At 41.9% G+C, this 13232-nt stretch overlaps 3 protein-coding genes across 6 annotated transcripts in view; all 3 read right to left on the bottom strand.

Moving 5' to 3' along the window:
- LOC106602418 (zinc finger protein 500-like) overlaps window positions 1-1114 on the bottom strand; it is a 133216-nt gene extending 132102 nt beyond the window's left edge. For all 3 annotated transcript variants that reach the window (XM_045717548.1, XM_045717547.1, XM_014195040.2), the window contains exon 1: window positions 642-1114. In XM_045717548.1, coding sequence (XP_045573504.1) covers window positions 642-924 — 283 coding nt within the window. In that variant the 5' untranslated portion in view covers window positions 925-1114. The remainder of the gene's footprint in view (window positions 1-641) is intronic.
- The window catches only part of LOC106602512 (zinc finger protein 69 homolog), a 506109-nt gene that overhangs the window by 434945 nt on the left and 57932 nt on the right, over window positions 1-13232 (bottom strand). The window lies entirely within an intron of this gene.
- Window positions 3474-13232, bottom strand: part of LOC106602409 (uncharacterized) — a 28316-nt gene continuing 18557 nt past the window's right edge. Inside the window, exon 6 of the mRNA XM_014195028.2 lies at window positions 3474-4842. Coding sequence (XP_014050503.2) covers window positions 3881-4842 — 962 coding nt within the window. The 3' untranslated portion in view covers window positions 3474-3880. The remainder of the gene's footprint in view (window positions 4843-13232) is intronic.

Genomic DNA, 13232 nt, shown 5'->3' with positions numbered 1-13232 from the left:
CTTGCCATAATATGGACTTGGTCTTTTACCAAATTGGGCTATCTTCTGTATAACACCCCTACCTTGTCACAACACAACTGATTGGCTCAAACGTATTAAGGAAAGAAATTCCACAAATTAACTTTTAACAAGGCACATCTGTTAATTGAAATGTATTCCAGGTGACTACCTCATGAGGCTGGTTGAGAGAATGCCAAGAGTGTAGAAAGCTGTCATCAAGGCAAAGGGTGGCTACTTTGAAGAATATCAAATATATTTTGATTTGTTTAACAGTGTGATTTCATAGTTTTGATGTGTTCACTATTATTCTACAATGTATAAAATAGTTCAAATAAATACAAACCCTTGAATGAGTAGGTGTCCAAACTTTTGACAGGTACTGTACATTTTGTGACAACTGTGCAAGGAGTATATATATTTTTAAACATCCTTATTTCTGCAAGGGTGTTCAGGTTGCGGTATGCGACATCACCACCATATTTAATCAGATATCACTTCATAAATAGTTTTGTTCAAGTTTCAAAATGTGTATTTAAATGTATGAAATTGACTGAGATACCAGATCCATTGGTTCCGTAATCGTATTAAAATCCCCACATATAATTACGGAATTTCTCACACATAAATAGCCCCTTACGTACCTCTTGCGGTTCCTCTGTATCTGTCGAGGATCTTGACACTTCTGGGACGACTGGCGAGAATGCGCTCTCGCATTGTCTTGTCAGCGCGGTCCCGTGGCACCTTCAGTTCCAGTAGCTGTAGTTTCCTCTGCAATGCCCTGTTTTCTTTCTGGCTTTGAGTTATTTCCAAACGAAATACTGCATAGTCGTCGTCTACGAGCTTACAGATCTCTGCAACCGCTGCATTCGCTAGCACCTCCATGATGGAGGCTATTTGAGTGTGAAAAACCATACAGTTAGCCATTGTTAGAAGCTAGCTACCTAGCGTTACCTAGATAACATCAACCTAACCTGTCTCCAACGCGAATAAAAGAGTACCCGGGGTAAGTATGTGATGCTATGCAGGGTTTTAATAAACGTCTAAATAACAACAATAAAAACGCTAACGTAAAAATTGTTATTGGTTACTGTTCACTTCCGTTTAAATTGTCTTCTTCATGTGGTTTTCCGGCCGACTAGACGCTTTGTTGCGTTTTGCTGCCTTTCACAGGTCAGAGATTGAATTGCACGTTTGTTCACGGAACAAGGGCACCACCATCTAACCCTACATATATCCATCCCACTACAGGCCTCGGCCTGGGAGGCTGGAACCCCTTCTCTCAAAACCCTGTGTAGTTCTTCTGCACTAAAATCTGACAGCCATAAACTTTTCTGCTGCTGCTGCTACTACCAAACCTATCTTCTGGGATTTCTTCTCCATCTGTGCAGTACAATTAATGACCATAGCAATAAATTATAAGAAGCCAAACTTACTAAAGCACAAACTGTCCGGGTCACTCTGTACTGGCCTACGAGTCACAGGGATCCTCTTAGGCTCCCTCACCCAGCCTCACTCTTTTCCCATCACCATCTACTTTCCTCACTCGCACATTTCTGACCCCCAGCAACATGCGCACCACCACAATTGAAGCACACCACTTTTTCCACCAAAACTACACACTCCTTTGTCCCATGCCCGCCTGTACACTTCTCAAACCTCAGAATTTCCCTCCTACATACTGCTGCAACATGACCATACACTTGGCACCTAAAACACCATAGGTTCAGAACAAAAGCTCTTATGGGATACCTGACATATGCTAGCATGACTTTATCAGGTAAACACTCAACATCAAAACTCTGAAGGATAGACCGGGTCTCCTCAATATCGCACTCGCCACCGGGTCTGCGTTCCACCAAACGGCGTGCATCACAGACACCAGGGATCCTCAACTTCAGTTGTTCCACCTCAACACTCAAAGCCACCCCAGTTATCACTCCTTTCACCGGTGCTCTGCTCCAGATAGCAAAGCAAGACACAGCTCTTGTCCCGAGGAGCGAGATGTGGAGTTCCCGCTTCTTCTGGGCGGAAGAAAAACAGTAAGTCCACTTCTAGATACTTTGACTGAGATAACAATACAGAGCTCCTTCTCCACGCAGCCACCAATTGGTTGGCCAAAAGGCATGAATTCACCACAAATCATACTCCCACTGGGCCAGAGTCATCTCAGGCATTTTCCTGATGATTGGGGTGAGGCTCAGAAGTCTTCAGGTTCTTTTTCTTCACTTTTGCCAGGTTTGATTTCTAAGCTTTCACTATCCGACTCCCATTGGTGGAAAAAGTACCCAATTGTCATATTTGAGTAAAAGTAAAGATACCTTTTGTAGAAAATGACTCAAGTAAAAGTGAAAGTCATCCAGAAAAATAAAAAAAAGTATAAAAGTATAAAAGTATTTGGTTTTAAATATACTTAAGTATCAAAAGTAAATCTAATTACAAAAATATACCGAAGTATCAAAAGTAAAAGTATGAATCCTTTTTTAATTGCTTATAATACGAAGATCAGAAGGCACAATTTTCTTGTTTTTAAAATGTACGGATAACTAGGGGCACACTACAACACGCAGAAATCATTTACAAACAAAGCATTTGTGTTTAGTGAGTCCTCCAGATCAGAAGCAGTAGGGATGACCAGGGATGTTCTCTTGATAAGTTAGTGAATTGGACCACTTTTCTGTCCTGCTAAGCATTGAAAATGTAACAAGTACTTTTGGGTGTCAGGGAAAATGAATGGAGTAAGAAGTACATTATTTTCTTTAGAAATGGAGTGAAGTAAAAGTAGTCAAAAATACAATTCAACACAATCGCTTTTTCAAAATAATTTTAAGCATAGTTTAACACAGCCTTATCACCTAACAAACACTCAATACTTTTTAAAAACACTTTTACCATAGACCAGGCCCTGTTGTAACCTCATATAACAGTGATAATGCCTTGCATTACACCAGGGAGTAAAACACTTCCATTGGCTCAACTTACCCCAAGGCAAACATTTTGACTATATTAGCCCATACAGCTACATGGATGCACTTTCATGCTATGTTTAGGACCTCAAGCTTATAGAGACCCCAACTAATGTATAGAACAATCTTAAAATAATACATTTTGGTTTAGATACAAGCATTATGAAACCTCTAATACATTAATTTGACTGAATCTGTTTTTTGGACCTAACTTGTTACCACTTTTTCCATGTCGTTTCTTCCTTCACAGACTCAATGAAATTATGACTTATTTGGTGAAATTATTGTGTGTATGGTTACCTAGAAACAAGGGTTGCTCAACTTACCAATTTGTCTCAACTTACTTGGAGTTTATTATAAAAAATAATAATTCAAGAATTAAGTATAATGTTTTGGTTCCACTGAGATAAGGGAAACTCAGTCCCTTCAATGATACAAAAAAAAACAAGCCAGTCAGCACAGAAAAAATATTGTATTTCATTTCAACAAAATGTTCCTACGCTCACAACGTGAAGTACAGAACTTTTATTGCACAAAATAATACATGTGACAAGTAGAATAACTTTTCTCACTGTGGTAACACTTTACCTTTTCTGTAAATCTGGTACCCTCGATTTGATCAAATTCATTTGAGAATACTTTGGAAAAGGTTCAACATCACATTACACACATCTTTACTACTTCATGTCAAGTAAACATTAATTAAGGGACTATCATTTCCTCATAAAACCCCAGCATCAAACAACAGGACAAGGTTGAAGCATTTTTACAGACACCATCACAATAAGCATCACCACATCATCTACTCTGCCTCATCATGCTCAGTTCACCTCATCCAGTTCCCAACTACATCCAAAAACAACATAATTGACTACAAACATACTAACTAGTACTACATTACATGTCACCACTATACTCTATACATGGGCCGTGTGCATTTTCTTCTGGTGTATCCTGAGGTAGCTCCTCTCTGAGAACCTCTTCCCACAGTGCGTACAGGCAAACGGCCTCTCTCCCGTGTGGACCTTCAGGTGCATCTTTAGCTGGTGCTGGTGGGAGAACCTCTTCTCACACTGGGGACAGCTGTAGGGTTTCTCCCCTGTGTGGACCCTCTGGTGCCTCTTCAGGTTTGATGAGTCTGAGAAACTGGCCCGGCACAGGTGGCAGCCAAAAGGTTTCTCCCCCGTGTGCATCCTCTGGTGGATCTCCACCTGTTTGGGGAAAGTGAAGGCTTTCCCACAGAATGAACAGTGGAAGCGCTTCTCTTTGGCACTGAAACCTTTCCTGATTCCGTCTCTGCTACTCTCATTTGTTAATGGGCTTGTGTAGCCATTTTGTGTTGAGATTCTGGCATTGTCTGAGGTCTGGTTTAACATTAGAGTGTGAGGATGAAGGACAGGGAGTGTCTGTGTTGTTGCAGGGTCCATGTTCCAGTTGATAGATCCTATAGAAGACAGGCTGAAGGCAGCACCTGTTAGGGGGTTAACCTGAGGCGCCATCAGTCTCTCTGAATCACAACTATAGGAGCAGGACGGAGCATCGCTAGCCGAGTCTGTGTCTGTTCTCTCCCGCCGCATACCAACACCTCCCCGTCCCTGCAGACCAAATCTACACCTTGCCCTGGTCTCAGCCAGTCTGTTGTCTTGGAGACTAAGTTTGGATGTTGTTTTGTGTTCAATTGTCTGTTTCTGGTTGTGGTTAACAGTGTTGTTCCTCAGCCCAGAGTTGAGGATGCTGTCCCATCCACTGACCTCCACTATGTCGCCTCTGGTCCTGGCCTGTTCGGTGATAATGTACCCTGGACGCTTGGCTGCACCTGTCTGGGTTTGGGAATCCAAGATGGCCACCCAGTCTCCTCTGTTAGCCTCCAGCCAACCACCTGCAGGAAGAAGTTAGAAAATAAACTTTACAAACATGGCAGAAAACTTTACATATGGAGTTTTTTTGTCAATTACCTGGTCAAGTTCATACATTATAATGTGTGTTTTGTATGTAAACATAAGTTGTATTCATGAATGAAATTAAAGAAAAAATATCCAGGTACATTACTATTCCCATTGAAGATCTTTTACTGGTTATTACAGTGCCTTCGGAAAGAATTCAGACCCCTTCCCTTTTTCCACATTTTGTTAAGTTACAACCTTATTCTAAAATTGATTAAATACATGTTTGTTTCTCATCAATCTACACACAATACCCCATATTGACAAAGCCAAAACAGGTTTTTAGAAATAAAAAACAGAAATACCTTATTTACATAAGTATTCAGACCCTTTGCTATGACGCTTGAAATTGAGCTCAGGTGCATCCTGTTTCCACTGATCATCCTTGACATGTTTCTACAACTTGATTGGATTGCACCTGTGGTAAAACATTTTTTATTGGACATGATTTGGGAAGGCACAGACCTGTCTGTATAAGGTCCCACAGTAGACAGTGCATGTCAGAGAAAAAAAACAAGCCATGAGGTCGAAGGAATTGTCTTTAGAGCTCCGAGACAAGATTGTGTCGGGGCGAAGATCTGGGGAAGGGTACCAAAAAATGTCTTCAGCATTAAATGTCACCAAGAACACAGTGGCCTCCATCATTCTTAAATGGAAGAAGTTTGGAACCACCAATAATCTTCCTAGAGCTAGCCGCCCGGCCAAACTGAGCAATCCGGGGAGAAGGGCCTTGGTCAGAGAGGTGACCAAGAACCTGATGGTCACTCTGACAGAGCTACAGAGTTCCTCTGTGGAGATGGGAGAACCTTCCAGAAGGACAACCAGCTTTGCAGCACTCCACCAATTATGGTAGAGTGGCCAGACGGAAGTCACTCCTCAGTATAAGGCACATGACAGCCTGCCTGGAGTTTGCCAAAAGGCACCTAAAGGACTCTCAGACCATGAGAAACAAGATTCTCTAGTCTGATGAAACCAAAGACAACGACCCTAAGCACACAGCCAAGACAACGCAGGAGTGGCTTCGGGACAAGTCTCTGAATGTCCTTGAGTGGCCCAGCCAGAGCCAGGACTTGAACCTGATCTAACATCTCAGAAGAGACCTGTAAACAGCTGTGCAGCGACGCTCCCCATCCAACCTGACAGAGAGGATCTGCAGAAAAGAATGGGAGAAACTCTCCAAATATAGGTGTGGCAAGCTTGCAGCGTCATACCCAAGAAGTCTCAAAGCTGTAATCGCTGCCAAAGGTCCATCACCAAAGTACTGAATACTTACAGTACCAGTCAAGTTTGGACAAACCTACTCATTCCAGGGTTTTTCTTTATTTTTACATTATAGAATAATAGTGAAGACATCAAAACTATGAAATAACACATATGGAATCATGTAGGAACCAAAAATGTTTTAAACAAATCAAAATACATTTTAGATTTTAGATTCCTCAAAGTAGCCACCCTTTGTCTTGATGACTGCTTTGCACACTCTTGGCATTCTCTCAATCAGCTTCACGAGGAATGCTTTTCCAACAGTCTTGAAGGAGTTCCGACAAATGCTGAGCACCTGTTGGCTGCTTTTCCTTCACTCTGCGGTCCAACTCATACCAAATCCTCTCAATTGTGTTGAGGTCGGTTGATTGTGGAGGCCAGGTCATCTGATACAGCACTCCATGACTCTCCTTCTTGGTCAAATAGCCCTTACACAGCCTGGAGGTGTGTGTTGGGTCATTGTCCTGTTGAAAAACAAATGATAGTCCCACTAAGCGAAAACCAGATGGGATGGTGTATCGCTGCAGAATGCTGTTGTAGCCATGCTGGTTAAGTGTGACTTGAATTCTAAAATAAATCACTGACAGTTTCACTAGCAAAGCACCATCACACCTCCTCCTCCATGCTTCACGGTGGGAAACACACATGCGGAGATCATCCGTTCACCTACTCTGCGTCTCACAAAGACATGGCAATTGGAACCCAAAATCTTTCATTTGGACTCATCAGACCAAAGGACAGATTTCCACCGGTCTAATGACCATTGGTCATGTTTCTTGGCCCAAACAAGTCTGTTCTTCTTATTGGTGTCCTTTAGTAGTGTTTTCTGTTTGATTCAAGCAGTTGATGTTGAGATGTGTCTGTTACTTGAACTCCGTGAAGCATTTATTTTGGCAGCAATCTGAAGTACAGTTAATTGCCGATTTCTGAGGCTGGTAACTCTAATGAACTTATCATCTGCAGTAGAGGTAACTCTGGGTCTTCCAGAGCCAGTTTCATCATAGCGCTTGATGTTTTTTGCGACTGCACTTAAGGAGACTTTCAAAGTTGACATTTTCTGGATTGACTGACCTTCATGTCTTAAAGTAATGAGGGACTGTTGTTTCTCTTTGCTTATTTGAGCTGTTCTTGCCATATTATGGAGTTGGTATTTTACCAAATAGGCTATCTTCTGTATACCAACTCTACCTTGTCACAACACAACTGATTGGCTCAAATGCATTAAGAAGAAAATACATTTCACAAATTAACATGTCACACCTGTTAATTGAAATGCATTCCAGGTGACTATCTCTCTTTTTTTAACCTTTATTTAACCAGGTAGCCAGTTGAGAACAAGTTCTCATTTACAACTGCGACCTGACCAAGATAAAGCAAATCAGTGCAACAAAAACAACACAGTTACACATAAACAAACGTACAGTCAATGACACAATAGAAACATCTATGTACAGTGTGTGCAAATGCAGAAGAGTAGGGAGGTAAGGCAATAAATAGGCCATAGAGCGAAATAAATAATAGTGAAATAATTACAATTTAGCATTAACACTGGAGTGATGTGCAGATGATGATGTGCAAGTAGAGATACTGGGGTGCAAAAGAGCAAGAGGGTAAGAAATAATATGGGGATGAGGTAGTTGGGTGTGCTATTTACAGATTGGCTGTGTACAGGTACAGTGATCGGTAAGCTGCTCTGACAGCTGATGCTTAAAGTTAGAGAGGGAGATATAAGACTCCAGCTTCAGTGATTTTTGCAATTCGTTCCAGTCAATGGCAGTAGAGAACTGGAAGGAAAGGCAGCCAAAGTAAGTGTTGGTGTTGGGGATGACCAGTGAAATACACCTGCTGGAGCGCATGCTACGGGTGGGTGTTGCTATGGTGACCAGTGAGCTGAGATAAGGTGGGGCTTTACCTAGCAAAGACTTATAGATGACCTGGAGCCAGTGGGTTTGCCGACGAATATGTAGTGAGGGCCAGCCAACGAGAGCATACAGGTCGCAGTGGTGGGTGGTATATTGGGCTTTGGTGACAAAATGGATGGCACTGTGATAAACTACATCCAGTTTGCTGAGTAGAGTGTTGGAAGCTATTTTGTAAATGACATCGCTGAAGTAAAGGATCGGTAGGATAGTCAGTTTTACGAGGATATGTTTGGCAGCATGAGTGAAGGAGGCTTTGTTGTGAAATAGGAAGCCAATTCTAGATTTAATTTTGGATTGGAGATGCTTAATGTGAGTCTGGAAGGAGAGTTTACAGTCTAACCAGACACCTAGGTATTTGTAGTTGTCCACATATTCTAAGTCAGAACCGTCCAGAGTAGTGTGAGCTGACCAAGTAATTTGGTGTCACTCTAAACCGGAAAGGTGGAATAAACGTTCTTGATTGAACACAGTTCTCTATTGAGGGATTTCTGTCAATACAAACACTCCAACACAATCAATAAGAATCTCCCAAGGAAAAACACACATCTTCTTCAGATGAAACAGGAACACAACACGATTATCTTTAAACTATAACAAAAATCACGGGTTTGTCACCGTCTTGAGGACCCCTTCGAGATACAATCCCGATAACGGGATTGGTTGGACAACAACCAGTGAGATAGCACGGCGCGATATTCAAAACAAAATAATCTCAAAATTAAAATTCAAGTATTATACGGCATTTTAAAGATACTCTACTCGTTAATCCAATCACATTGTCCGATTTCAAAAAGGCTTTACGGTGAAAGCAAAACATTAGATTATTTTAGCATAGCACCTCAGCAACAAAAAAAAAGCAATTTTCCAAGCACGATAGCCATCACAAAACCAGATATACAGCTAAAATTAAGCACTAACCTTTGACAATCTTCATCAGATGACACTCCTAGGACATCATGTTAGACAATACATGCATTTTCTGTTCGATCAAGTTTATATTTATATCCAAAAACCCAATTTTTACATTGGCGCGTGACGTTCAGAAAATGTTTTCTCCCCATAACCCCCGGTGAATAGGCACATTTAATTTACAGAAGAACTCATAAACGTTGATAGAATTTATAACAATTATTTAAAGAATTAGAGATAATCTACTCCTTTATGCAACCACTGTCAGATTTCAAAATAACGTTACGGAAAAAGCACATTGTTCAATATTCTGAGTACAGAACGTAGCCTTCAATGCTAAGCTATACAGTTAGCCTACAACCACGACGTCGACAAATCTCTAACAATATGTTCGAAATATTTACTTACCTTTGCTGATCTTCGGCGGAATGCACTCGGATGGGCACCCACTTCCACAATAAATTTTCATTTGTTCTGCAAAGTCCATCATTTATGTCCAAATACGTCCGTTTTGTTGACCCATCCAGAACACTTTACAATGCCATGTGGCGTGGATGCAAATCCATAGACGAAATGTTCAAAGTTCCATTACCGTTTGTAGAAACACGTCAAACGATGTTTACAATTAATCCTTTAGGGTATTTATTAACGTAAAATTGCGATAATTTTATAACCGGGCAATAGGTATTCATCCCAGAAGAAAAATTTAAAAACGACGAAGTCACGTACACGCGCATCATAAGACACCTCTCCTCAGACTGGCCAATGATTGACTGAGCCATAATTATCTGCCTGGTAACAGCTGACAGTTGAAACCAGTTCCTAAAGATTGTTGACAGCCAATGGAAGAGTTAGGAGGTGCAACGTAAATCCTATGTCACTGTAGTTTTTCAAGGGATTCAAAACAAAAACTACATTTCTAATTTGTCCCACTTCCTGATTCAATTTTTCTCAGGTTTTTTGCCTGCCATATGAGTTCTGTTATATTCACAGACACCATTCAAACAGTTTTAGAAACTTCAGAGTGTTTTCTATCCAAATCTACTAATAATATGCATATTATATTTTCTGGGCCAGAGTAGTAACCTGTTTAAATTGGGTATGTTTTTCATCCGGCCGTGAAAATACTGCCCCCTAGCCCCAACAGGTTTTAATGGTTCGTCACTGTCTTTATGGTTCTTCGTGGATAGCTCCCCTCTCTTGGTGGCCATTCTCCAGAGATTGTTTATCTTCTTCTTCTCCTCGCCTTCCAAAAGATACATCCTCTGCTTTGGTGGAACAACCACTCTTATTCTTTCTTTTTCCTCCTCTCTCTGCTGGTTCCCTCCACTCTCTTGTAGGGGAAATAGAATATGTCATTAGTACCGTCAGCTGTGCTTAATTGCCTCTGGTTACCTTGACTCACATGCTTGGTTGGACTACTATCCATGAGCCCAGCCTGCCCTCTGGTGGTCCTTCCACAGTAGTGATGCTAGTCGGGCGGGAGGGTGCGGGCAGCAATCGGTTGAAGAGCATGCACTTAGTTTTTCTAGCGTTTAAAAGCAGTTGGAGCATACGGAAGGAGTATTGTATGTCACTGAAGCTCGTTTGGAGGTTTGTTAGCACAGTGTCCAAAGATGGGACAGATGTATACAGAATGATGTCGTCTGCGTAGAGGTGGATCAGAGAATCACCAGCAGCAAAAGCGACATCATTGATATATACAGAGAAAAGAGTCGGTCCGAGAATTGAACCCTGTGGCACCCCCATAGAGACTGCCAGAGGTCTGGACAACAGGCCTGCCAATTTGACACACTGAACTCTATCTGAGAAGTAGTTGGCGAACCAGGCGAGGCAGTCATTTGAGAAGCCATGGCTATTGAGTCTGCCGATAAGAATGTGGTGATTGACAGAGTCGAAAGCCTTGGCCAGGTCGATGAAGACAGCTGCACAGTACCGTCTTTTATTGATGCCGATTATGATATCGTTTAGGACCTTGAGCGTGGCTGAGGTGCAAACATGACCAGCTCGGAAACCAGATTGCATAGTGGAGAAGGTACGGAGGGATTCGAAATGGTTGGTGATCTGTTTGTTAACTGGAGTGTCTCCCGCTTTGAAGAGGGGGATGACCGTGTCAGCTTTCCAATCTTTGGGGATCTCAGACGATACGAAACAGAGGTTGAATAGGCTAGTAATAGGGGTTGCAACAATTTTGGCAGATAATTTTAGAAAGAGAGGGTCCAGATTGTCTAGACCAACTGATTTGTTGGGATCCAGATTTTGCAGCTCTTTCAGAACATCTGCTATCTGGATTTGGGTGAAGGAGAAGCGGGGGGGCTTGGGCAAGTTGCTGCAAGGAGTGCTGAGATGTTGGCTGGGGTAGTGGTAGCCAGGTGGAAAGCATGGCCAGCCGTAGAAAAATGCTTATTAAAATGATCGATTATCGAAGATTTATCGGTGGTGACAGTGTATCCTATCCTCAGTGCAGTGGGCAGCTGGGAGGAGGTGCTCTTCTTCTCCATGGACTTTACAGTGTCCCAAAATGTTTGGAATTAGTGCTACAGGATGCAAATTTCTGTTTGAAAAAGCTAGCCTTAGCTTTCCTAACTGACTGAGTATATTGGTTCCTGACTTCCCTGAAAAGTTCCATATCGCGGGGGCTATTCGATGCTAATGCAGAACGCCACAGGATGTTTTTGTGCTGGTCAAGGGCAGTCAGGTCTGGGGTGAACCTGTTCTGTTCTTAGTTCTACATTTTTTGAATGGGGTATGCTTATTTAAGATGGTGAGGAAAGCACTTTTGAAGAGCAACCAGGCATCCTCTACTGACGGGATGAGGTCAATATCCTTCCAGGATACCCGGGCCAGGTCGTTTAGAAAGGCCTGATCGCCTGTTTTAGGGAGCGTTTGACAGTGATGAGGGGTGGTCGTTTGACCGCGGACCCATTACGCACGCAGGCAATGAGGCAGGAACCAATCCTGGTTGAAGACAGCAGAGGTGTATTTAGAGGAATGCCAAGAGGAATGCCAAAACTATTTCATAGTTGTGATGTCTTCACTATTATTCTACAATGTAGAAAACAGTACAAATTAAGTAAAACCTTGGAATGAGTAGGTGTGTCCAAACTTTTGACAGGTATAGTACGGAAATGCAATATTTCCGGTTTTCTTTTGTCAATACACATGCAAAAAAAAAAAATCTTTGTCATTATGAGGTATTGTGTGTAGATTGAGATGTACAGTTGAAGTCAGAAGTTTACATACACCTTAGCCAAATACATTTAAACTCAGTTTTTCACAATTCCTGACATTTAATCCTAGTAAAAATTCCCTGTCTTAGGTCAGTTAGGATCACCACTTTATTTTAAGAATGTGAAATGTCAGAATAATTGTAGAGAGAATGATTTATTTCAGCTTTTATTTCTTTCATCAAATTCCCACTGGGTCAGAAGTTTACATACTCTCAATTAGTATTTGGTAGCATTGCCTTTAAATTGTTTAACTTGGGTCAAACGTTTCGGGTAGCCTTCCACAAGCTTCCCACAATAAGTTGGGTGAATTTTGGACCATTCCTCTTTGACAGAGCTGGTGTAACTGAGTCAGGTTTGTAGGCCTCCTTGTTCGTAAACCCTTTTTCAGTTCTGCCCACAAATTTTCTATGAGATTGAGGTCAGGGCTTTGTGATGGCCACTCCTATACCTTGACTCTGTTGTCCTTAAGCCCTTTTGCCACAACTTTGGAAGCATGCTTGGGGTCATTGTCCATTTGGAAGACCCATTTGTCACCAAGCTTTAACTTCCTGACTGATGTCTTGACATGTTGCTTCAATATATCCACAGAATTTTCTTTCGTCATGATGCCATCTATTTTGTGAAGTGCACCAGTCCCTCCTGCAGCAAAGTACCCCAAGGGGGACAGGATGCTGCCACCCCCGTGCTTCACGGTTGGGATGGTGTTCTTCGGCTTGCAAGCATGCCCCTTTTTCCTCCAAACATAACGATGGTCAAGATGGCCAAACAGTTCTATTTTTGTTTCATAAGATCAGAGGACATTGCTCCAAAAAGTACGATCTTTGTCCCTATGTGCAGTTGCAAACCGTAGTCTGGCTTTTTTATGGCGGTTTTGGAGCAGTGGCTTCTTCCTTGCTGAGCGGCCTTTCAGGTTATGTCAATATAGGTCTCATTTTACTGTGGATACAGATACTTTTGTAACTGTTTCCTTCAGCATCTTCATAAGGTCATTTGCTGTTGTTC

The sequence above is a fragment of the Salmo salar genome, chromosome ssa04 (genome assembly GCF_905237065.1).
Source record: "Salmo salar chromosome ssa04, Ssal_v3.1, whole genome shotgun sequence".
Lineage (NCBI taxonomy): Eukaryota > Metazoa > Chordata > Actinopteri > Salmoniformes > Salmonidae > Salmo > Salmo salar.
The sequence above is the reverse complement of the archived record's forward strand: the minus strand, read 5'-3'. Positions and strand labels throughout refer to the sequence as shown.